Source organism: Eucyclogobius newberryi, unplaced genomic scaffold, assembly GCF_026437365.1.
Source record: "Eucyclogobius newberryi isolate DKJ021-1_F unplaced genomic scaffold, fEucNew1.0.hap1 SCAF_20, whole genome shotgun sequence".
Lineage (NCBI taxonomy): Eukaryota > Metazoa > Chordata > Actinopteri > Gobiiformes > Gobiidae > Eucyclogobius > Eucyclogobius newberryi.
In genome coordinates, this window is record NW_027315835.1 from 30,602,163 (window position 1) to 30,628,843 (window position 26,681).

The 26,681-nt window shown below is 46.4% G+C and overlaps 1 protein-coding gene across 1 annotated transcript in view; it reads right to left on the reverse strand.

The window, feature by feature from the left end:
- Positions 1 to 9,639: 9,639 nt before the first annotated feature.
- The window catches only part of myocd (myocardin), a 60,522-nt gene continuing 43,480 nt past the window's right edge, over positions 9,640 to 26,681 (reverse strand). Inside the window, exons 4-12 of the mRNA XM_072455847.1 lie at positions 25,416 to 25,484; positions 24,176 to 24,477; positions 23,237 to 23,375; positions 21,697 to 22,155; positions 15,372 to 15,794; positions 14,796 to 14,891; positions 14,540 to 14,632; positions 13,434 to 13,491; positions 9,640 to 10,109 (exon numbers count right to left, since the gene is read on the reverse strand). Of these exons, the coding sequence (XP_072311948.1) occupies positions 9,685 to 10,109; positions 13,434 to 13,491; positions 14,540 to 14,632; positions 14,796 to 14,891; positions 15,372 to 15,794; positions 21,697 to 22,155; positions 23,237 to 23,375; positions 24,176 to 24,477; positions 25,416 to 25,484 (2,064 nt within the window). The 3' untranslated portion in view covers positions 9,640 to 9,684. The remainder of the gene's footprint in view (positions 10,110 to 13,433; positions 13,492 to 14,539; positions 14,633 to 14,795; positions 14,892 to 15,371; positions 15,795 to 21,696; positions 22,156 to 23,236; positions 23,376 to 24,175; positions 24,478 to 25,415; positions 25,485 to 26,681) is intronic.

Below are 26,681 nucleotides of genomic sequence, written 5' to 3' on the forward strand. Positions count from 1 at the left end.
ATGTTTTTAGGTGGGATTTGAATGTTGTGAGTGAGGGAGAGTCGCGGACAGGTTGGGGGAGGGAGTTCCAGAGTCGGGGTGCTGTTCGGGAGAATGCTCTGTCGCCAAAAGTTTTGAGTCGGGATGTTGGTGCAGTCAGGGTGAGAGAGGAGGAGGATCGGAGAGCTCGGGTGGGGCGGTGGGGGATGAGGAGGTCAGACAGGTAGGGGGGGGCAAGGTGGTGAAGAGCTTTGAAGGTGAGGAGGAGTATTTTAAAGTTTATGCGCTGCTTGATGGGGAGAGAGTGGAGAGAGCGGAGAACGGGAGTGATGTGATCACGGGACCGGGTGTGGGTGAGGAGGCGGGTGTGGGTGAGGAGGGTGTGGGTGAGGAGGAGGGTGTGGGTGAGGAGGTGGGTGTGGGTGAGGAGGCGGGTGTGGGTGAGGAGGCGGGTGTGGGTGAGGAGGCGGGTGTGGGTGAGGAGGGTGTGGGTGAGGAGGAGGGTGTGGGTGAGGAGGCGGGTGTGGGTGAGGAGGCGGGTGTGGGTGAGGAGGCGGGTGTGGGTGAGGAGGGTGTGGGTGAGGAGGCGGGTGTGGGTGAGGAGGAGGGTGTGGGTGAGGAGGCGGGTGTGGGTGAGGAGGCGGGCAGCGGAGTTTTGGACCATTTGGAGTCTATGGAGGGAATGGGAGGAGATGCCAGTGAGGAGGGAGTTGCAGTAGTCGAGGCGGGAGGAGATGATGGCCTGGATGAGGGATTCAGCAGCGGGGAGGGTGAGGCAGTGTCGGATTTTGGCGATGCGGCGGAGGTGGAAGTATGAGGTCTTGACGATGTGGCTGACATGGGGAGTGAAGGAGAGGGTGGGGTCCATGATGACACCGAGATTGCGTACCAGGGTGGAGGGGGTGATGGTCGAGGTGTCGATGCTGAGTCAAAAGGGACCAGTTTTATTGAGAGTGGATTTGGTGCCAATGAGGAGGAGCTCTGTTTTGTCACTGTTCAGTTTGAGGAAGTTGAGAGTGAGCCATGATTTTATTGTAGAGATGCAGGTTTGGATGTGGCTGAGGGGAGGGTTTTGGGTGGATTTGGTGGTGAGGTATATCTGGGTTTCGTCAGCGTAGCAGTGAAAGTCCAGGTTGAGTTGGCGGAGGATGTGACCAAGGGGGAAGATGTAGCAGATGAAGAGGAGGGGGCCGAGGACTGAGCCCTGGGGGACCCCCTGCGTTACTGGGGAGAGGGTGGATGAGTGACCGGAGAGGGAAATGAACTCTTGCCTGTTGGTGAGGTAGGATGTGAGCCAGTCAAGTGCAGAGCCCTCAACACCCAGTTGGCGCAGCCTTTGTAGGAGGATGGAATGGTTTATAGTGTCAAAGGCTGCGCTGAGGTCTAGTAGTAACAGGATGTTGAGGGCCCCGGAGTCTGCAGAGGTGAGGAGATCGTTGAGTACTTTGACCAGGGCTGTTTCAGTGCTGTGAAGTGGGCGGAAGCCAGATTGGAGGGGTTCATAGAGGTTGTTTGACTGGAGGTGGGTGTGAAGTTGGGCGGCGACGATGCGTTCCAGCGTTTTTGAGAGGAACGGCAGGTTGGAGATGGGGCGGTAGTTGGAGAGGTGACGAAGTCCCTTCAGAGCGTGTCCTACACGAGGTAAGAGGAAGTGACCTGAGCAGGTGTTGTTCCAGGCTCCTCCCCCACATCCAGGCTCCTCCCCCACATCCAGGCTCCTCCCCCACACCACTGATTGGGAGGAAATCTGGGCCACAGGTGTTGAACTGCTCAGCAGGTTGATTGGCTGGGTGTGAACATGTGGTTGGGACATGTGTGATTCAAGGACTGGTAACAGGGTGGGAATCTTAAAAACAGGGAATAAACTAATGGATTTGACTCTGGGTTGAATTCAGATCACAAGATGAACCCGAACTCTCTCGCTCCATTTTCGACTCACAGATGTTTGACTGCGATTAGAACTTTTTCATCCATTGTCAGGGCATTTTCCAAAGCTTTGGCTTTCCATATTTGCACGTAATGTAAATAATACAGTTCAAGTTCTCTTGCATTCTCGGGCGACTGCTGAGAGAAGAAGAAGAAGAAGAAGAAGAAGAAGAAGAAGCCATGTTTCAGTTAAAAACATAAAATCAAGATCATGATAATAAATAAAATGATTAATTAAGAGTGAGTTCCTTAAGGATCTGACATTTAGCACAGCAAGTTTCAGACTGGTTTCAGACTGGTTTCAGACTGGTCAGACTGGTTTCAGACTGGTCAGACTGGTTTTAGACTGGTTTCAGACTGGTCAGACTGGTTTCAGACTGGTCAGACTGGTTTCAGACTGGTCAGACTGGTTTTAGACTGGTTTCAGACTGGTCAGACTGGTTTTATACTGGTTTCAGACTGGTTTCAGACTGGTTTTGGACTGGTTTCAGACTGGTTTTAGACTGGTTTCAGACTGGTCAGACTGGTTTCAGACTGGTCAGACTGGTTTTAGACTGGTTTCAGACTGGTCAGACTGGTTTCAGACTGGTTTCAGACTGGTTTTAGACTGGTTTCAGACTGGTTTTAGACTGGTTTCAGACTGGTTTTAGACTGGTTTCAAATCAAATCAAATCAAATCAATTTATTTTTGTAATGCCCAAAATCACAACAACAGTTGCCTCTGAGGGCCACAGGGAGAAATGAATCAACAATGTCTGTGGTGGCGATGAAGTCAGACAATGTCTGTGGTGGCGAGGGACGATGTCCCAGGGTCCTCTGTCCTTAGACTCTCCTTCTCGGCCAGGAAAAACTACAAAAAAAAAACCTCTTTGGGAAAAAAGCGTAGAAACCTGGAGGAGTTCCAGTGAAGGAGAGATCCGACTCTCACAGACGGACAGACGGACACGAGGAGACTGGAGCTGGACTCACTCTTCAGGCAGAAGAGGGATCGTCTGAGTCGAGCTGGACCCACTCTTCAGGCAGACGAGGGACCGTCGGAGGCGAGCTGGACCCACTCTTCAGACTGGTCAGACTGGTTTCAGACTGGTTTCAGACTGGTCAGACTGGTCAGACTGGTTTTAGACTGGTTTCAGACTGGTCAGACTGGTTTTAGACTGGTTTCAGATTGGTTTCAGACTGGTTTCAGACTGGTTTCAGACTGGTCAGACTGGTCAGACTGGTCAGACTGGTTTTAGACTGGTTTCAGACTGGTCAGACTGGTTTTAGACTGGTTTCAGACTGGTTTCAGACTGGTTTTAGACTGTTTCAGACTGGTTTTAGAATGGTTTCAGACTGATTTCAGATTGGTTTCAGACTGGTTTTAGACTGGTTTCAGACTGGTTTCAGACTGGTCAGACTGGTTTTAGACTGGTTTTAGACTGGTTTCAGACTGGTTTCAGACTGGTCAGACTGGTTTTAGACTGGTTTTAGACTGTCAGACTGGTCAGACTGGTTTTAGACTGGTTTCAGACTGGTTTCAGACTGGTCAGACTGGTCAGACTGGTTTCAGACTGGTCAGACTGGTCAGACTGGTTTTAGACTGGTTTCAGACTGGTTTCAGACTGGTTTTAGAATGGTTTCAGACTGGTTTCAGATTGGTTTCAGACTGGTTTTAGACTGGTTTCAGACTGGTTTCAGACTGGTCAGACTGGTTTTAGACTGGTTTCAGACTGGTTTCAGACTGGTCAGACTGGTCAGACTGGTTTTAGACTGGTTTCAGACTGGTTTCAGACTGGTTTCAGACTGGTTTTAGACTGGTCAGACTGGTCAGACTGGTTTTAGACTGGTTTCAGACTGGTTTCAGACTGGTTTCAGACTGGTCAGACTGGTCAGACTGGTTTCAGACTGGTCAGACTGGTTTTAGACTGGTTTCAGACTGGTTTCAGACTGGTTTTAGAATGGTTTCAGACTGGTTTCAGATTGGTTTCAGACTGGTTTTAGACTGGTTTCAGACTGGTTTCAGACTGGTCAGACTGGTTTTAGACTGGTTTCAGACTGGTTTCAGACTGGTCAGACTGGTCAGACTGGTTTTAGACTGGTTTCAGACTGGTTTCAGACTGGTTTCAGACTGGTTTCAGACTGGTTTTAGACTGGTCAGACTGGTCAGACTGGTTTTAGACTGGTTTCAGACTGGTTTCAGACTGGTTTCAGACTGGTCAGACTGGTCAGACTGGTTTTAGACTGGTTTCAGACTGGTCAGACTGGTCAGACTGGTCAGACTGGTTTTAGACTGGTTTCAGACTGGTTTCAGACTGGTTTTAGACTGTTTCAGACTGGTTTTAGAATGGTTTCAGACTGATTTCAGATTGGTTTCAGACTGGTTTTAGACTGGTTTCAGACTGGTTTCAGACTGGTCAGACTGGTTTTAGACTGGTTTCAGACTGGTTTCCGACTGGTCAGACTGGTCAGACTGGTTTTAGACTGGTTTCAGACTGGTCAGACTGGTCAGACTGGTTTTAGACTGGTTTCAGACTGGTTTCAGACTGGTTTCAGACTGGTCAGACTGGTCAGACTGGTCAGACTGGTTTTAGACTGGTTTCAGACTGGTCAGACTGGTTTTAGACTGGTTTCAGACTGGTTTCAGACTGGTTTTAGACTGGTTTTAGACTGTTTCAGACTGGTTTTAGAATGGTTTCAGACTGGTTTCAGATTGGTTTCAGACTGGTTTTAGCCTGGTTTCAGACTGGTTTCAGACTGGTCAGACTGGTTTTAGACTGGTTTCAGACTGGTTTCAGACTGGTCAGACTGGTCAGACTGGTTTTAGACTGGTTTCAGACTGGTTTCAGACTGGTTTCAGACTGGTTTTAGACTGGTTTTAGACTGGTTTCAGACTGGTTTCAGACTGGTTTTAGAATGGTTTCAGACTGGTTTCAGACTGGTTTCAGATTGGTTTCAGACTGGTTTCAGTATCCTTTGTGTGGTGTGACTACAGAAATAGCACTAGGGGGCGCTATTGTCACACAGCAACTGACACATGTTTCTTAGAGTTTAAAAATAAAGCAGATGTTATTATTTATTTAATCTTAACTTTTCTTTAAATTATCTGGATTTTGGCCCTGTTTAGAATACCTACCATATCTCACCAAAAAGGAATATATATATATATATATATATATATATATATATATATATATATATATATATATATATATATATATATATATATAATTTTGATAATCTTATCATATATAGATATATATATATATATATATATATATATATATATATATATATATATATATATATATATATATATATATATATATATATATATATATATATCTTAAGAATATGAATGATGTTTCTGTGAAATGTGCAGTCCTATGAGTTCCTTTAAATAAACCTGTGAAAATACTCTTATCTTAAAGTTGACTGTAACTCCATGGAAAATAAACTTGCCACGTCTCATGTAGCTGTGAAATGATTTATTACGATCTTCTGTATACAAGGAATCCTCCAGCACCGAACGACTGCAGGTCTGAGGCCGAGCAACAGAAGCTTCTGTCACATTCAGATGTGTCTTCTTCTAAAGGCACATGGTGGGACATCATTCACCCAGAGATTTGGTCAAACAACACTGAGTGAACACACATATTTAAGTGAAGGCACAATATTCACAGTACAGATCACATACATTACATTTCATACAGTCAAGTGCTGGACTGGGCAGTGCGAGTGCTTTTAAAGGAGACCTTGATTTGCTGAGCTTCAACTAAGGCACAAATGTGTCCAGTTCATAAAGACATTTGGTTCTTTCACTGAATCCACGTCTTTGGGACATTGTTTTGTTCAAATGCATTTTTCTCCCTCAGACAAAAGCACCTACTCACACCAAACGAGTGAGATTCTGACGCATCACGCTGAGGGATTTGAAGATTTACAAAATTGTACATTTTTGTATCTCATTTGTCAACAAAATGAATTAAAATCTGGTTTTATCGATATTTCAGATTTAAATGTTCCAAAATGATGATTCTCCCCATTTTTACTTTGACATTACATCACATGATGAAATACTTGTAACGCTTTTTTTTTGTGTATGTAAACTTTAATTTGTAATAGGGTTTGATTCCTGGGCCATCGCAGATCTGCATGTTCACCCCATGTTCTCCCCATGTTCTCCCCATGTTCTCCCCCATGTTCTCCCCCATGTTCTCCCCCATGTTCTCCCCCATGTTCTCCCCATGTTCTCCCCGTGTTCTCCCCCATGTTCTCCCCATGTTCTCCCCATGTTCTCCCCGTGTTCTCCCCATGTTCTCCCCCATGTTCTCGCCCAAGTTCTCCCCGTGTTCTCCCCATGTTCTCCCCATGTTCTCCCCATGTTCTCCCCATGTTCTCCCCGTGTTCTCCCCATGTTCTCCCCCATGTTCTCCCCATGTTCTCCCCATGTTCTCCCCATGTTCTCCCCATGTTCTCCCCGTGTTCTCCCCATGTTCTCCCCCATGTTCTCGCCCAAGTTCTCCCGATGTTCTCCCCCATGTTCTCGCCCAAGTTCTCCCCGTGTTCTCCCCATGTTCTCCCCCATTTTCTCCCCGTGTTCTCCCCATGTTCTCCCCATGTTCTCCCCATGTTCTCCCCGTGTTCTCCCCATGTTCTCCCCCATGTTCTCCCCATGTTCTCCCCATGTTCTCCCCATGTTCTCCCCATGTTCTCCCCGTGTTCTCCCCATGTTCTCCCCCATGTTCTCGCCCAAGTTCTCCCGATGTTCTCCCCCATGTTCTCGCCCAAGTTCTCCCCGTGTTCTCCCCATGTTCTCCCCCATGTTCTCCCCATGTTCTCCCCATGTTCTCCCCCATGTTCTCCCCATGTTAAGCCCCTGTCCGGGAAACATCAAATCAAACAGAATAAAACAATCAAATGTCTCCTTTAAAAACAGCATTTGGAAGTGGTTCCTGACTTTGCCCGAGTCTCAAAAGTAACATGGAGTTTGGTGGCAATAGGAATGTCAGTATAAATATAGCCTCACAAATATAATAAATTAAACGTGATAAAGGGTACAATTTATAAGATTTTAAAGTCATAGTAAAAATAGAGATGTTTTCAAATCAGGTTTGTGGTTCAGCAATAACTTACACACTGCAAAAAGAAATATCCACACTCACTTTTGACTCATTTAGATCATAAGGCCTGAAAATGTGACTTAAAGGGGCTGTATCTGAGTATAAAACCTACATTCTAACTAACTTTGAGCAATAAAATCACCTGCTGTTAGAAAAATGTAACAACACTGTGGATAATCCCAGGCAAAGCCATAACGTCTCCATGGTGACAGACTTCCCTGCCAGAAAAGTTACATAGTGCACCTTCAAGCCACCTTTAAGAAGCTAAACTAGTCAATTCAAATGTCGATACTTCAGTTTTGTAATGCGTGTTGGAAAACTCATTGGATAAAATAATAAGGCACATTTTCTGCATTAAGACATTGATAATACATTTCCCAAAATGCAATTTGGTGGATAAACAAGCCAGAAATAGTGAGTACAAAAATACATTCTTTTCTTCACACAGGTTTAGCAAATTGTGACGGATGTGACAAGCCAAATGTGCAACGTGAGATTGGATATTTACACAAACAAACACACTATTTATTTATGATGTGCCCACATGTCCCACAGCCACCGCTCCATTTCACCTTGTGTTCCTTCAGATTTCCAGTCATGAAAATAAGCAAAAACCAACAATGCAGATGGATCAGACGTTGGCTTTAAGTTGAGGAGTAACACAGGAGTTGATCACTTAAAGGAGACATATTCCACAAACTGGACTTGAAACCTTGTTAGAATGTTTCCACATCAAAAACATACATGGAGACAGAGGTGGAAGTACTCACTTCATTTCAACCACATTACACTTGTGCAGTTCTGACTTCTGTAGAGTAATATGACAGCACAATTACTCGAGTAAAAGGTTCCTCTTTCCACTGTGAGTAAAGCCGAGTATCCACTGCACGCTGACGTTCTCTTTCACTTACTAACTTCACCAGCACAAAAACACCACGAGCATGTAGCGCCTCAGCTAGCCTCAGCTAGCCTCAGCTAACCTCAGCTAAGCTCAGCTAACCTCAGCTAAGTTAGCTGAGGTTAGCAAATTCTGATTGTCATAAAGACATCAGGACAGGAGAAAGTGTGTCTGACCCGTCATAAAGACTTCAGGACAGGAGAAAGTGTGTCTGACCCGTCATAAAGACTTCAGGACAGGAGAAAGTGTGTCTGACTTGTCATAAAGACTTCAGGACAGGAGAAAGTGTGTCTGACCCGTCATAAAGACTTCAGGACAGGAGAAAGTGTGTCTGACCCGTCATGAAGACTTCAGGACAGGAGAAAGTGTGTCTGACCCGTCATAAAGACTTCAGGACAGGAGAAAGTGTGTCTGACCCGTCATAAAGACTTCAGGACAGGAGAAAGTGTGTCTGACCCGTCATAAAGACTTTAGGACAGGAGAAAGTGTGTCTGACCCGTCATAAAGACTTCAGGACAGGAGAAAGTGTGTCTGACCCGTCATAAAGACTTCAGGACAGGAGAAAGTGTGTCTGACCCGTCATAAAGACTTCAGGACAGGAGAAAGTGTGTCTGACCTGTCATAAAGACTTCAGGACAGGAGAAAGTGTGTCTGACCCGTCATAAAGACTTCAGGACAGGAGAAAGTGTGTCTGACTTGTCATAAAGACTTCAGGACAGGAGAAAGTGTGTCTGACTTGTCATAAAGACTTCAGGACAGGAGAAAGTGTGTCTGACTTGTCATAAAGACTTCAGGACAGGAGAAAGTGTGTCTGACCTGTCATAAAGACTTCAGGACAGGAGAAAGTGTGTCTGACTTGTCATAAAGACTTCAGGACAGGAGAAAGTGTGTCTGACTTGTCATAAAGACTTCAGGACAGGAGAAAGTGTGTCTGACTTGTCATAAAGACTTCAGGACAGGAGAAAGTGTGTCTGACTTGTCATAAAGACTTCAGGACAGGAGAAAGTGTGTCTGACTTGTCATAAAGACTTCAGGACAGGAGAAAGTGTGTCTGACCCGTCATAAAGACTTCAGGACAGGAGAAAGTGTGTCTGACCCGTCATAAAGACTTCAGGACAGGAGAAAGTGCAGTGTTTTAGTGTACAAGTGACAAAAGTTTTATGTTGACAATATGAAATGATTTGAACATTTGGTGTTTCTTGCTCCTTTGGATATTTGTCTCATTTTTGTGTCCGTCCTTTGAAAAATAACAGACCTTTTACATGATTTCATGTTTGGTTCTTCCAGTTGCTCTTACACATTCACAGTCAAACGCTGAGCACAACAAAACTCCAGGTATGTTTTTGATGAGCAAACAGAAATATTCTTTTATTAAATCCTTAGGACTTATGGTCGTTTGTGTGAACCTCGTCTTAGTTTGAGCCCAGAGCACATTAAACCTGTGGAACCATCAGAGGTGAACTGGGCTATAGTTCACGTTAAACCTGTGGAACCATCAGAGGTGAACTGGGCTATAGTTCACGTTAAACCTGTGGAACCGTCAGAGGTGAACTGGGCTGTAGTTCACGTTAAACCTGTGGAACCGTCAGAGGTGAACTGGGCTGTAGTTCACGTTAAACCTGTGGAACCGTCAAAGGTGAACTGGGCTGTAGTTCACGTTAAACCTGTGGAACCGTCAGAGGTGAACTGGGATGTAGTTCACGTTAAACCTGTGGACCCATCAGAGGTGAACTGTAGTTCTCACTGAGTTTCAAGAAGTTCTTTGGTCCTTCAGAGCGCTCTTCACCAGTGGTCCAGGGGCAGATCCATGGCTGTGCCTAGGTTCATGTCCGTCATGTCCAGGAACTCGCCAGTGAAGGCGCTGGGTGCAGTTGGCGGGGCTACACTGTAGGTGTTGGTGGAGGTGGGCGGGGTCAGATCCAGCCACTCCATGTTGTCCCAAGGCCCATCGCTAAAGGCCATGCTGAAGGCCACGCCCTGCAGCTCGGGCGCAGACAGCAGCAGCTTGTCGGTGACATGGTGCGGTTGCCGGGGATGACCGCTGTAGCCCTCGCCCTCCCCATCCACTCCTCGGCCAATAGGAGTGCTCAGCATCGTTTCCAGGTGGCCCTCCGGCAGGTGATTGGCCGGGTGTTCGTAGGGCAGCTGGCCGGGGGGCGGGTGCTCGTAGTGGCGGTGGAACCTTGGCACCAGGAGACCGGGGCATCCTGGGGAAACAGGAGAGACAAAAATAGTAGAAAAAGCTTCAGTTGTAGTCATCTGGACTCCGTTTGAAAAAGTAGACGTTTCGACTCTCATCCAAGAGTCATTGTCAATAAAAGAATTTAGATCGAGAACTCCGATATTAATACTGTTCTGTGGTAAGACCCGCCCATTGGGAGGAGCCTTCCTGAAGTAGAAAGAGTTGTTTGTTTCAACAGAAACTCCCCCCTTGTATCTACCGAGCTAGCCTATTCAGAATCGTAATGGGCTATTAGAATCCTCTTTGTCTTTGTGAGACCCTGGCTCAACCACCCTGAGTACCTGATTAGCATCTGAATGTCCTGGTCCTCTACCACCTTTCCAGGGGTTCAGTAACCCATTATAAATAACAGGAAGATTAAACCTTAGCCCTCCATTTCTGTTTAAAGAAGGTCTTTCTTTTTTTTTGGAAGGCTAAGGTTTAATCTTCCTGTTATTTATAATGGGTTACTGAACCCCTGGAAAGGTGGTAGAGGACCAGGACATTCAGATGCTAATCAGGTCCTCAGGGTGGTTGAGCCAGGGTCTCACAAAGACAAAGAGGATTCTAATAGCCCATTACGATTCTGAATAGGCTCGGTAGATACAAGGGGGGAGTTTCTGTTGAAACAAACAACTCTTTCTACTTCAGGAAGGCTCCTCCCAATGGGCGGGTCTTACCACAGAACAGTATTAATATCGGAGTTCTCGACCTAAATTCTGTTATTGACAATGACTCTTGGATGAGAGTCGAAACGTCTACTTTTTCAAACGGAGTCCAGATGACTACAACTGAAGCTTTTTCTACTATGGAACACGCCTGGACGAATGAGGGATTACACCGAGAGACAAAAATGTTTAGAACTCGTAACATCTGATCAAGAAGGAGTTAGGCAAGGCAAGGCAAGAGTTAGTAAAAGTATGAAGTGCAAACATGTTCAAATTTAGGAAGAACTAAATGTTGTGGTCCCGATTAAAAAGGCAAAGTTTTTGAAATTCTTGGCAAAATGTGGCTTTGCTGCACACAGACCTTAACTCTTACAACAAAAATTGGATGACTTTTGATGGCCCCCATGGGGGCCCACACAAACAGCAGAGATGAGATCCTGTGGTCCCCAAACCGGGCACCCTCCGACCCCTTACTGCGCTTGGAAATTCTGTCCATAAAAACTATGAACAGAACTGGTGACAAAGGACAGCCCTGAGGAGTCCAACATGCACTGGGAAAAGTTCTAACTTACTGCAGGCAATGAACACAGCAAAGGGCTCCCGTACTCCCGGAGCACCCCCCAAAGGACTCCCCGAGGGACACAGTCGAAAGCCTTCTCCAGATCCACAAAGCACATGTGGACTGGTTGGGCTAACTCCCATGAACCCTCGAGCACCCGATGGAGAGTCTAGAGCTGGTCCAGTGTTCCAGGACCAAAACCGATCTGCTCCTCCTGAATCCGAGGTTCGACTATCGGTCGGATTCTCTCCTCTCCTGTACTTTGAATAGACCTTACCAGGCTGAGGAGTGTGATCCCTCTGTAGTTGGAACACACCCTCCGGTCCCCCTTCTTAAACAGAGGGACCACCACCCCGGTCTGCCAGTCCAGAGGCACGGTCCCCGACCGCCACACGAAGTTGCAGAGACGTGTCAGCCAAGACAGTCCTAAAACATCCAGAGACTTTAGGTACTCGGATCTCATCCACCCCCAGAGACACTGAGGAGTTTGCCAACAACCTCAGTGACTTCAGCTTGGGTGATGGATGAGCCAGCCTCTGAGTCCCCGGTCTCTGCTTCCTCTTCGGAAGACTTGATGGTGGGATTAAGGAGATCCTCAAAGTATTCCTTCCACCATCCAACGACATCCCCAGTCAAGGTCAGCAGGTCTCCACCCGCACCGTAAACTCCTGAGGCGCTGGACGGTTTGCCAGAATTTCTTCGGGGCCGACCGATAGTCCTCCTCAATGGCCTCCCCAAACTCCTCCCAGGCCCGGGTTTTTGCCTCTGCGACAGCACAAGCTGCGGCCCGCTTGGCCTGCCTATACCTGTCGATGACCTCAGGAGACCTACAAGCCAGAGTGATAGGCCTCCATCTTCAGCCTGACAACATCCCTTACTTCCGGTGTCCACCACCGGGTTCGGGGGTTGCCGCCCCGACAGGCACCGGAGACCATGCGATCACAGCTCCGAGCAGCCGCATCAACAATGGAGGCGGAGAACATGGTCCACTCGGACTCATTGTCACCAACCTCCCCGGGATCTGGGAGAAGCTCTCCCGGAGGTGCAAGTTGAATACCCTACTGACTGAGGGCTCCACAAGACGTTCCCAACAGACCCTCACAATGCGCTTGGGTCTGCCAAGTCTGTCCGGCTTCCTCCTCCGCCAGCGGATCCAACTCACCACCAGGTGGTGCTCTACAGCTCGTCCCTCTCTTCACCCGAGTGTCCAAGACACGCGCACCCCTTTGTGCTTGAACATGGTGTTCGTTATGGACAATCCGTGGCACAGAAGTCCAATAACTGAACATTGCTCGGGTTCAGATCGGGGAAGCCGTTCTTCCCGATCACCCCTCTCCAGGTGTCGCTGTCATTGCCCACGTGGGCGTTGAAGTCCCCCAGTAGAACAACAGAGTTCCCGGTCGGTGCACTGTCCAGTACCCCTCCCAAGGACTCCAAGAAGGCCGGGTACTCTGCACTGCTGTTCGGCCCGTAGGCCGACACAACAGTGAGAGACCTGTCCCCCACCCGAATGCGAAGGGACGCGACCCTCTCGTCCACCGGGGTGAACTCCAACATATGGCGGCTGAGGGGCTATAAGCCCACACCAGCCCCGCCCACACAAGCCCCGCCTCTCCCGGCGGGCAACACCAGAGAAGTGGAGCGTCCAGCCCCTCTGGAGGAGATGGTTCCAGAGCCCAAACTGTGCTGGAGGTGAGGTCCACTATATCTAGTCGATATCGCCCAACCTCCCGCACAAGCTCAGGCTCTTTCCCCCCCAGCGAGGTGACATTCCATGTCCCCAGAGTTAGTCTCTGTGTCCGGAGATCTGGTCGTCTGCCGCCCAGATCTTTCTGCACCGGCCCCTTATGGATCCTCCTGCGGGTGGTGGGCCCACGGGAGGGCGGCCCCACGTTGCTCTTTCGGGCTGTGCCCGGCCGGGCCCCGTGGGGAAAGACCCGGCCACCAGGCGCTCACCGTCGAGCACCCATCCCAGGGCTAATATAATATAATATTACATTTAAGATCACAGCCAGTCTAAAATTAGGTTCACAATCAAATATGGAATGTTTCACAGGATATGTAACATTTGACCATTATTTACCTCCATTTTCTATGAGCACATCCAAAAGTTCGTCCATCTGCTGACTCCTGTTTAGCTGCTGTAATGAGAAAGACAGGTTTAACTACAAGCTGTTAAGTTGTTTGTTAGCTACACTCATGCTCGAGCCAGGGCTGGTTTCTTGCAAAGAACAGGAGGTTGAGCTGCTTCAGACAGTGAAGCCTCCTGTGAGCAGCGAGAGAAAAGAACCAGAAAGATGCACAGGGAAAAGTCAGCCACAGTGTGAGGGACAAGTAGAAGGAGATGTTTGTCATGCACATTCTCAGCACAGCCCCAATACATACATGCACTACAAGCAAAGGTAGTACACATTGAGGTAGGGACTTCATGTTGACCACTCAACAACAAAAAGGCAGCCGACAGACCCCAAAAATAACCTAAGAGAAGGCTGCAGGCTGCATGGTTTAAAGTGTTGCAGCACCAAGCCAAAGACATCAAGAATTAACCAGAACAAAGACAATAAAGTTGCATTCCACCTTTTAAACTGTGTACAATAGCAATTGTGTATGGTTACTTATATTATATTCTATATATTACTGTTAAATATTCAAACTTGAAGCTCTGTGCTCACTGGTGGTGCTTTGGTTAAGGGTTTTGCACATGTGTAGTTGCTACCACAGCAGCTTTATGGGTTTAATTAAGCTGTTGACTTATCCACACTGCCAGCTTCTTTCATTTATTTATTTGATCAAAAAAATACCTAAGAAACTGGTGGTGTTTATTGCTATTAAAATCTATTCCTACGTATATTATGCCTGTACAGCGGGTGTAATTACATTTCACAATGGGTTATCTTGAAACAAGACGTCACATAAACAATGTGCATCACATCAGGACCTCAGGAAGTGATTTATGACAATTTTATCAGAACAACTTTTTAAAACCGACTTCATCTGACCAACATTTACTATGTTAGCAATATAAAACTGTTTGGTGTCTAAATGACGCGTAGATACACAGACTGACGTTGCAGAGGCAGCGCTAACCTTTCTGGTGTAAATTGAGGCTCTTAAATAATATTTAAGAGCCTCAGCCTTAGCCTTAAGGCGCATCAGCAGCTTGGCCTTTGTTAGGTGGGGTTCTGTTACCTGCTGGAGGGCCTCCTCGTAGCAGGGGGGCTGTCGGACGCTGGCTACAGAGTGAGAGAGACACTTCATACCAGCACGGGGACAGAGTAACGTCTACATGAAACACAGGCAAGAAGTGATATTAGCCCCCTACTGGACAGCAAGGGGAATGCCACTTGGGGCTGATCGGTTATGGAAAGTGAAAAGAAAAAGAGTGAGAGGGTGACACCAAACAGCTGTGTCCAGGGCATAAAGCACAGGGAGGACGAGCGGTCACCTTGGACATGCTCTCGCTCTTCAGTGAGGCCCCATGGTCTGAGGGGTACACTCTGTAGTCAGACAGGTACGTGCAGTTTATCATCTGACTCTTCTGCTGCAGAAAAGCAAATTGTTACAGAATTAAGGGTTCAGTGTGAGTTTATTTAGCTCAAAACAATGGGCCTCATTCCTGAAGGATTTCTGAGAAAGATCTTTGTAAATTCTACTTTAAAGATCACATATCATGCTATTTTTCCTGTTCCGTCGTCTTCTCTAAGAGTATATTTGATAGTAATAAGTGTTGTGCAACACCCAGAACATAATAGTTATGAAATATCACCCATATCTTGGACCCGCCCACCCCGTGACGTAGACTCAGTGAGAGCGTGTGTCCCCGCCCACCCAGAGCGTGTGTGCCCCGCCCACCCCGTGACGTAGTCTCAGTGAGAGCGTGTGTCCCCCGCCCACCCAGAGCGTGTGTGCCCCGCCCACCCCGTGACGTAGTCTCAGTGAGAGCGTGTGTCCCCCGCCCACCCCAATCATCTGGCTCAAAAGCGTTGTGTGTACCCCTAGCATAGCAGCAGAGTAGTCCTACCTGCATGGCACACAGCCTGCTGCTGCCCTCGGGCTGAGTGTGTCCACAGTCGTCTCTGCCCAGAGGAGGCGTGAGCAGGTAGGGCTCGTGAGGAGATGTAGGCTGTGGGCTGTGGGACGATTCCTGCGGTGAGGACTGAGGACTGAGAAAAGCAGTGTGTTGGGCCCCGTTCAGCTGTGTTCCCCCGGGAACCAACTCCTCCATGTTCCCCACACTTGGGCTCTTCAGTTGTTTGGGGGGGGACAGGGGGCAGCTGGAGGACAGAGACAGTGGCTCCTGTTTGACTGTGATGCCAAAGAAGTGTTGTCCCATCAGAGAGGGGCTGTGATGGGCCTGTGAGGGCATGAGCAGGGGGGCCCTAGGCTCCTGGGTGGAGCCATAACTGCGTTTCCTCTTGTGTAGCTGCATCCTCAGCTCCTCAACCTGAAACAAGCACACGGTCCAAAAAAATAATGACAAATCCGGAAGCCTCTCACAAGCTCACGAGGCTAACATGGCTAACAGGCCCGACGTAGCTGACAAAAACCCGCTACCCGCTGGTAAACAAAGCTCCGTCCCAGACCTAGGGTCTCCAAGCTTGCCCTTGTCGGAAGGAGGAGGAGATCTCACCTCACGCCGTCTGATGCATGAAATGAAAGCAGAAATGAGAGCAGCACTTGGTGCGGCCCAATTTTGCCAGATAGAATCTGATGTAAAGGGGCTAAAAGAGGCAGGAGCGGATGAAGCATGCATCGGTGAGGCTGAGCAGCAAATTGATAAACCATGAGGCCTGACAATGAGGTTTCTTGATGAGGGTGTGAAGGAACGTGTCATTAAGGGTTAGGGTTAGGAGTTAGAAGCGCGGATCCGCTGTTTAGAGGAGCTTAAGTCCAGTTATAGTTCGGTTTTAGCGCGAGGGCTACCGGACCGCGCTGCAGGGCGTAGCATTAGCATTAGCAGTAGCAGTAAGGCCGAGCTCAGCCCCTCAGCGTCTCCCGTGCAGCCGGGACTAGACCAGGAACAGAATAGGGACCATTTTGTGACAGTTCGGAGGGGACAAGGCGCTAAACGCCGAACCTCAGAGCGCCGTGAGCTTCACGTCTATAATAGGTTTTCTCCCCTCAGCGATCACACGCCCGCTGAACACACGAGAGAAACTCTTGTAATCGGGAGTTCTATTGTTAGAGACGTGAAGCTGCCAGCTGCTAGCGTTAGGTGTTACCCGGGGGCCAGAATGGGTGACATCGAAGGAAACCTTAGGATCTTAAAGCGGAGTAGGACCCGTTTCCGGCGAGTCGTGGTTCACGCAGGCGGTAACGACGCCCGGCGGAGACAATCAGAGGTGCTCAAAGTTCAAGTAGCCGCGGTGTGTGACCTAGCGAAGTCGATGTCGGACACTGTAATATTTTCTGGTCCCCTGCCCAATCGGATCAATGCTGAATTGTACAGCCGTCTCTCAGCATTCAACAACTGGTTATCCAGATGGTGCCCTCAAAACAACGTTGTCTTTATTGATAACTGGAGTGCGTTTTGGGGAAAGCCCGGGCTCATACGCAGGGATGGCATCCATCCGACTTCGGAGGGTACATCCCTATTAGTTCGGAATTTGACCGATAGTCTTAGTCGTGTTAAGTGACCATCTAGGGATGAGCCCCAGGTGCAGAGCAGCAGTTCAAGACGCTCCTCTGTCGCTGAACTCTCGCCCGTTCTGTTACCTGTGAAGTGTTCAGATTCAAGACAGATAGAGACTGTGTGTGTCCCTCGTGTCCCTCGTGTCCCTCGTACAAATAATGCCAAAAAGTCACATCTCAGAAAAAATATTTCAGGCGTCAGACCAAATAACTTAAGGAAAATAACAATCACAAATACACAAATGAATAAACACGTAAAATGTGGACTGCTAAACATTAGAGCAATTTTCTCCAAATCGCTCTTAGTTAATGAATTAATTAGTGACTATAACATAGATCTTCTAGCTCTAACTGAAACGTGGCTTCAACAAGACGACTACGTCAGACTAAATGAGTCCACCCCACCCAGCCATGTTAACTTTCAGACTGCCAGGAGCACAGGCCGAGGTGGTGGTGTGGCAGTGATCTCCCACTCAAGCCTACTCATGAGCCCTAAAACTAACAATGCATTTCACTCATTTGAAAGCCTTATGCTGTCAATCACATGTCCAAATATGAAAAACCAAAAAGGAGTTTTGTTCATAGTTATCTACCGACCTCCTGGTCCCTACTCAGAGTTTTTAACAGAGTTTTCTGACTTTATATCAAACTTAGTGTTAGCCTGGGATAAAATAGTTATAGTTGGAGACTTTAATATCCACGTGAACATGAGTGATGACGCTCTCAGTAATGCCTTCAGCGCCTTGTTAGACAGCATTGGTTTCACTCAGAATGTAAATAAACCGACTCACACTCACAAGAACACTCTGGATCTTGTCCTAACGTATGGAACAGAGATTAGTGACCTCAGTGTCCTCCCTCAAAACCCTATATTGTCAGATCATTTCCTAATTACCTTTCAGTTTATTCTTAAAGATCATCCAGTCCCACAAAATAAAGTTATAATGAAAAGGACAATATCTGAAAAATCTATCTCAAAATTCAAAGAAATAATAGAGCCAATATTCAGTGACATGTCATGTGATCCTGCTGAGAACAGTTTTAGTCCCAGTTTAAGTGATCAATGTGTCGACTTGACGTTGTCGCGCCGTTAAAACAGAAGGTCATTAGGCCAAAGCGCGCCTCCCCATGGTACAACCAAGAACTGCGTTCACATAAACAAAGAGTTAGAAAGTTAGAGGGATTATTTCGTCGCTCTCACACCGAAGAATCCCTAAAAGCATGGAAAGGTTGCCTGCTGTCCTATAAGCAGGCTCTGCGTAAGGCCCAAACCAGATATTATTCAAATCTAATAGAAGTCAACAAAAGTAACACTAAATTCCTTTTCAGCACTGTAGCTAGGCTAACAAACTGTCACAGTGCAGTAGAGCCCTCAATCCCAGCTACACTTAGCTCTGATGATTTCCTCCTATTTTTTAATAATAAAATAAAAACAATCAGAGATAAATTAGATGAAATTACCCCCGCTATTAGCCCTGAACTAGCCCAAGCTGTAAATCTAACGTCCCATATAAATCCACCTGTAAACCTAGAAAGGTTCACAGCTGTTGATCAAGCAGAGATAACTTCAGCCATTATGTCCTCTAAAAGCTCAACTTGTGTCCTAGACCCCATTCCAAGCAGACTCCTCAAAGACATTCTTCCCCTAATTATAGACCCTATTCTTAATATAATAAATACTTCACTCGAAAGTGGCTATGTTCCACAGTCCTTCAAACATGCAGTCATTAAACCTCTTCTGAAAAAGCCTAATCTAGATCCCGACCTATTGGTAAACTACAGACCTATTTCAAATCTTCCCTTCGTCTCTAAAATCCTTGAAAAAGTTGTAGTAAAACAGCTTTGTCGCCACCTGCAGGACAATAACTTATTTGAAGTTTTCCAGTCAGGGTTCAGAGCCCACCACAGCACTGAAACTGCACTAGTTAAAGTCACAAATGATTTGTTATTAGCCGCTGACGATGGACTGGTCTCAATCCTGGTTCTGTTGGACCTCAGCGCAGCGTTTGACACCATTGACCACAACATTCTACTGCAGAGGTTAGAATGTGATGTAGGTGTTGGAGGAACAGCCCTCAGCTGGTTTAAATCCTATCTATCTGATAGGTTCCAATTTGTTAATGTAAACCAGAGCTCCTCACCAAGCTCTAAAGTAATTTACGGTGTGCCACAGGGTTCGGTACTCGGTCCAATTCTGTTTACTCTTTATATGCTACCATTAGGCAACATTATCAGAAAGCATGACATTAACTTCCACTGCTATGCAGACGACACTCAGCTGTATTTATCAATGAAACCTGATCAGAGCGATCAAGTAGACAGACTTAGTACTTGTGTGAAGGAGATAAAAACCTGGATGACACTAAACTACCTGCTTCTTAACCCTGAAAAAACCGAGGTCATTGTGCTTGGCCCTAAGCATCTACGAGACGCTCTATCTGAGCAGATAGTCACACTGGACAATGTCAGTGTAGCCTCCAGTTCTACTGTAAGAAACCTTGGAGTCTTATTTGACCAGGAGCTCTCATTTAAAGCTCATATAAATCAAGCTTGTAAAACAGCCTATTTCCATTTGCGCAACATCGCCAAAATCAGAAGAATCCTGCCTAAAAGTGATGCCGAAAAACTTATCCATGCATTTGTAACGACTAGATTAGACTACTGTAACTCCCTGCTCGCAGCGTGTCCTAAAAGCTCCATAAAAAGCTTTCAACTGGTTCAAAATGCAGCAGCAAGATTACTAACAGGAACAAAAAGAAGAGAGCACATTACGCCAGTGCTGAAGTCTCTTCACTGGCTCCCCGTCGAGTCCAGAATCAAATTCAAAATTCTACTCTTGACCTACAAAGCCATAAATGACATGGCCCCATCCTACCTCAAAGATGCTATAGAACCATATCATCCAAACAGAGCTCTTCGCTCTCAGAATGCCGGCCTTCTGGTGGTGCCAAGAGTCTCTAAAAGTACTGTAGGAGGTAGAGCGTTTAGCTACCAAGCCCCTGTGTTATGGAATCAGCTCCCGACCCATGTTAAATATGCTGACACAGTCTCTTCATTTAAGTCCAGGCTTAAAACGTTCCTCTTCGAAATCGCTTATGGTCAGAGTAGTTAGGAACAGAAACATAAACCCACAGCTTCAGCTACGCTGCCCTAGGAGTAACTGTGCTGGGGGAAGTATGACAGCTTGAGCACTATCCTCTTCTTCTTCTGACTACTTATGCTATCAAACAATATTTATTTTTTAATTCCACTTGCAAACTGTTCACCGCCTTCTTTTTCTTTCTCTCACTCCTGAGGACCTGTGGACCCAGATGTCCCTCTCCTGGTGAAGTGGTCCCTGCCCCATGTGGACGGTCCCTCATCTGCCTGAAGAGTGGCTCCAGTTCGCCTCAGTCGGTCCCTCATCTGCCTGAAGAGTGGGTCCAGCTCGCCTCCGACGGTGCCTCATCTACCTGAAGAGTGGGTCCAGCTCGCCTCCCACGGTCCCTCATCTGCCTGAGGAGTGGGTCCAGTTCGCCTCCGACGGTCCCTCATCTGCCTGAAGAGTGGGTCCTGCTCGACTCCGACGGTCCCTCATCTGCCTGAAGAGTGGGTCCAGTTCGCCTCAGTCGGTCCCTCATCTGCCTGAAGAGTGGGTCCAGCTCCAGTCTCCTCGTGTCCGTCTGTCCGTCTGTGAGAGTCGGATCTCTCCTTCACTGGAACTCCTCCAGGTTTCTACGCTTTTTTCCCAAAGAGGTTTTTTTTTGTAGTTTTTCCTGGCCGAGAAGGAGAGTCTAAGGACAGAGGACCCTGGGACATCGTCCCTCGCCACCACAGACATTGTCTGACTCCATCGCCACCACAGACATTGTCTGACTTCATCGCCACCACAGACATTGTTGATTCATTTCTCCCTGTGGCCCTCAGAGGCAACTGTTGTTGTGATTTTGGGCCTTACAAAAATAAATTGATTTGATTTGATTTGATTAAGGCTGCAAAGGTTAAAGGAGACCTCCAGTACAAAGGCAAGCGTGTCTTCTTTTACCCAGATATCCCATAAGAGGTTCATCAACAATGATAACATTTAATCTGTGAAGAGCTCAAGAAGAGGAAAATGAGATATGGGTTTTCTTTCTCTGCGACTCTTCTGGTAAAAAGCACACGCTCAGAACACCGGGGGAGTTAGAGGTGCTCCTCAGGAAGATGCAAAACACAGAGAACTGAACAGCGACGAGAGATGGAGCCACCAGTATCGGGTATTTGGTCACATGATAATACATTTCTGTTGATTTGAAGAGACTGATGATAGTGATGTGATTTATTGTTTTGACATCAGACTTTATGACTGCATAGGGACATAAACTCTGTGTCTAACATCCACTCATGTATTAAAGGAACTATTAATGGAACGGTTTTTACTCTACTGAATGTGCTTGCTCCACCAGGGAGTGATATCACCTTCTATACAGATATTATAGACCTGATTGCAAACCTCTCTGAGGGAACCCTTATCTGTGGCAGCAATACACATTTTTGCATTCAACCGACGTGTCAAACTCAAGAGGTACTGGAGGAGCAATAACTACAAAGTTCTGTAAATGATAGAATATAGACTGATTGATCTCTGGAGGGAGATGGACACTAGTGATATGAATATATATATAGATACAGCCTCATTAAAGCTTGAATAATTAACGAATTATAAATGCATAGAATAAAACATAAAATAATCTGACCTGTCTTTGCTCCTGGTGCAGTTTCCACGTCAGCTCGTCAATCTTTTTCTGCTTCTCCACCAGCATCTTGTCTTTCTCCGCCTCCATGCCATCCTCACCCACCCCCAGCCCGTCCTCCATGGCCCCTGGCGAGGGCTGCAGGGTGAAGTGTGCATGAGGGGACACAGGCATGTCGCTGAAGCTGTCCGGCAGTGACCCGCTCAGGGACAGCTCTGAGGACACAGGCGACACAGGCGGGCTGGACGACGATGTTCGTGGGTATGGGTAGAAGCTCTGGGACAGAGAGCCTGAGGTCAGGGAGCTGCTGGGGGTGACAGGGAAGGTGCCCGTGGTGATGTCAGAGGGAGGGGAGGTGCCACAGCAGCTCTCAATGAAGGGGCGGAGCCGCTCAATTAGAGCCATCTTGGTCCCGGAGACGGGCATACCGCGCATCCGCAGGTGCTGCCTCAGCTCAGACACCTACAGAGGGCGGAAAACCAGCCTTTTAACATTTGCTGAAGAAACCATGGCTTTTTTTCTATATTTGACAATGTGAAATGAAGTTTTTGTATGTGAAAATGTAAAAAAAGCTTTCACATCAATTTTCATGAGGGATCTGCAGGGGGAGCTACTTACTTCATTTTGCATTAAAGCATTTGTGTTTTTCTTGGCCTTTAAACCTGCTCTTGTTCCTTTACTTTGGTATAGATATTATTTTAGAACTTAAAATAATGTATGTACTGAAAATCACAAGACTTTCTCTCAGTCAGGCCTTCCCTCATCAGGATTGGTGTTAGCACCCTATCAACTGGCAGCAGAGGGAATTACCATGGGGAAATAAACAAAAGCTAGCTTTCCTCCGACATACCAATGTAAGCAAACACATGTGATAAACATAAATTGAGACAGAGCGTTTTGTTCATGAGAATTCAGATCAAAGAGACTTTTAAGTTTATTTCCAAATGGTTTTAGTTTTATGAAAATGGCAACCCAAAGTATGAGACTCATAGTGCATTCTCTTCTTCATTTGTCAGCAAAATCAATATTTGATTTGAACATTTTACCCTGCCAGATTTGTTTTCGATGATAATGATAATGTAAGTAAAGTTTATCCAAACCAATGCAACAAATGCACCATTTCTTTAGGCAGCTTCAACCCACTAAAAGTTATATAATATAAATCTAGCAGGCTTTGAAAGCTTATATTCCTTTGTTCATAACTATTTGCTGTAAAGTAAATCTGAGAGAGGCATTTATACTCCAAGGGTCAAAAAACAAACTTGCACTTTTTATTTGGGGTGGATGTAGTAGTTTTAGGGAAAATCAGCTGGAATCAAGAGTTTGGGACCAATAGTTCTGTCTACATTCATCTACGTCAATCTTTCTTTAAATTGGTGACATTAAAAAATGATGATACATTTTGCTTTAACCTTCCTTAACCATTTTCATCCTTTCTTATAATCCAGAAGTTGTAGATGGCACTGAAGTGGAAACCCATAAAGAAAACAATCGTTTGCATCACGGTCAGCTAAAAGGACCAACCTATTTGACATGTATGTACCTTGAGGTCATCTAGGTTGGTGGGCAGGGGTCCAGGCTTGACTGCTGAGATGCTGTTCTGGTTGGGAAAGGCGTTCTTGACCGGAGAGGACGAGTTACTGTTGGATGCGCTGGAGCTACAGGAGAGCTGCTCACTGGGCCTGAACACGAGAACACAATCCACCATAGTCAGGTACCAGACACACAGTAGTGTGGCTCCCCTAATGACAGGAGCTAATAAAGATTTTAGCTTATTTAGTTACTACCTTGTAGGACATGGGCAGCAGATGTGACATAGGGTAATTTTTTACCTCGCAAATAAACCCTAAACAGGAAGTGCCCGTTACGTTGATCTATCTCAGAGGCAGTGGGACGCGATCTGAAACCCATCCGTTTATTGTCCGGTGTGATGATGAATAAACACAGTGAACAACCAGCCCACTACACATGGAGAGGTCCGTACCAGCGCCAGAAGGCCATGAGCTACAGTCAGCGTGAGGACATATGCCCAGGACACACTGCATGCATATTTCCAGGTCTAAAGAAACTGCACAGTTGTGTGTCATCAGCGTTTGAACGACAGGAGACATTATGATGTTTTTAGATCCAAGGGGAGCACATTAAGACTGAATAGAAGGGGAGCTAAAATGGAACCTTGGGGAAGTCCATAGGACATGTCAACTTTATCATTAAAAAATGCCAATTGACACAGAGAAGAATCAGGTTGTGAGTTATGCGAATACAACATTTCAAGGGATTTTTCTGCAATAAAACACATGATGAAGATGTGAGATGGATACGTTTGATGCCAAACTGTGGCACAGTCAAGGAAAATCAAGAACAAGACAAGCAGGTAGCAAACCTCCACAACAGAAAAGTTACATAGTATATCTTTAAGTATTATTTCTGAATGCTATCAGCCCTTATATTTGAGGACAGCGTATACTGGCGTGCTGCTTACTTGTGGTTGTGTGCTGAATGGTGGGGCTGGTAGCTGAACGCGGGCTGCCTGGCTGCTCCCTGGGTGTTGTGCAGGTGCTGGTGGGTGGGCTGGGTGTGTGCGTGCTTCTGTTGACTCAGGATCTGCAGCTGGAGGAAAAGCTGCTGCTGCTGAAGGAGCCGGGCGTAGGCCGAGTCCATGGGCGGAGGAGATCTCTCGCCCTTCTGGTCTGGAGGAATGTACTGGTGGTACTTGAGCTTCTTAACCTTGGGCTTCACATCTTTGGGCTTCTTATGACGGTTCTTGTCTGAAGACTTGGCCTGTTAAACAATGGTGTGGTTTTATTAGGTTCATTCATTCATTAAGCATCGTTTTGGCCCTGGCATCCAGACCGCTCACATTAGAGAGCTTTGTTAGCTATTGTTTATGGCATAATGCATGTTTTCTTAATACATAGGGCAGAGGGTGGAGGGTGGAGGGCAGCGGGCACAGGGTGGAGGGCAGAAGGCAGCGAGTGGAGGGCAGCGGGCACAGGATGGAGGGCAGCAGGCAGAGGTCACAGGGTGGAGGGCGGAGGGCAGCGGGCACAGGATGGAGGGCAGCAGGCAGAGGTCACAGGGTGGAGGGCAGCAGGCAGAGGTCACAGGGTGGAGGGAAGAGTGCGGAGGGTGGGGTTCAAAGTGAACTTTGAATTGGCAGAGGATGGAGGGCACAGGACTGGAACAGGACTTGTGACGAGGAAAATGACATTTCACAAGTCCACGAGCAACACGTCTGCACACGTATGTGGAGTGAGAAACAGCCCAGGTGTGTGAATGTGCAGAGAAATATGATTTTTGAATAAATAAATACATTTTAACTACTTTACTGGACAATTTTTTGATGCTTTGGAATACACGCGTGCTTAAAGACTTCTGACAAATCAACTGTACAACAGGAGTCTTTCCATTTGATCTACAGATATAGTTCATATTTTACTGCGGATTATACTTTTGTAAAGCTAAACAACTATTTTGAGGCTATACAATTTTACTGTTCTATTCTTTATAATAGAAACATTTCTTCACTGGAAATTCTAGTTGTTTATTTGTTGTTTTAAATACCTAAAATAATTAGCATTTACAACAGTGATAATCTTTTATGGTCTACTTCACTTTTACCTTCAGTTGCCTCCGTTTTGGAATTTTGAAGATTTTGATGAAAGAGCGTTTTAAAGGGTCTAAGTCTCAGCTTTGTTCATCTGTGTTTCTAGTGTACAAACCTTGACAATGGGCGGGGCAGAGATGGGATTTGTGGCGTCCTCCTGCTCTGAGAAGTCTCTGGCTCCCGTCTGCTCAAAAACACCACAAGAACGTTTTGTCAGTGAATGTTTCTTAAAAATGACACAAAGCGATTCTGTACGTTTGGCACCACTAGAGGGAGCCTGTCCCTATGTCCTCTGCAACAAAACAAATATATAATAATAAGTTACAAGACAGCTCTATGGAGAGGCGAGCCTGATTACAGGACAAATGAATGAATCCATGGAGACCAGCCAGTTGCAGACACCCACCAGAAAAACAGTTCAATCTAGATGTTTTTGGACCCTTTATTTAATTTGTGAACACGCAGCTTGTTGTTTGTGTTTTGGTGGCAATAAATGTTTGAGTAATCCTATATTGTCCTGCATTTGAGGTTCTGTTTTCACCTACCCCCTATCCACGCCCACACCCCTGTATTACTGGAGTTATTGTTTTAGATCAGACTCAGATCAAACATGTAGCGTTATCTCTCCCGCTCTTCTGCAGATCAGATCGAACACTACAGGCTGCAAACTATCGACACTTTCTGTTGCATTTATGAAAACTTGATTTAGACATTTGTAAGAAGTTTGGCACCAGCTCGACTTATCTCACATCTTGTGTCATTTGCCCTTTTTTGTGGTTTCTGATTGAACATCATCATCCAAAGACCATTTTGCTCTTTTTGGATTGTAGAACACGTCTGAACTGTGCCCCTGAACTGCTCCGTTTAAACTGTGGCTTGTACTGGGAGCAGCGGCACTGGTTTTACATCAATATTGTAGCAAAATAACAATCTAAGTATGTTACAGTTTGATACTAAATACCTGCTCTATGAATCTGCACATGACTTGTGTGCTTGTTGGTCAGCAGGTGAACACTGATAAGTTGCCCTCAGAACTGTTCCCTTTTGTCTTAAAAATGGCTTGTTTCTGTGTTTGAGATGAAGGATCCTGTGCTGATGCAGATACAGTCATGTTTTGCGGTGTTTTGAGATATTTCTGAGGGCGACAATGAAAAACGGATTAAACAATGTATGTGGGGACGAGGGACGATAGAGGAGGTCCATTTGTGATATGTGATGATATATCATCACATATCACAAATGGACCTCCTTAGAATGCACAATGTGAATTCTTTTCACACATGTCAAGTGGGTCCTGGAGGCCCTGGGCTGGACTTTAAATCCTCCTAAATTACACTGGAAACCAGACAAAAACATTTGAATACAACTAACTCTTTTTCAT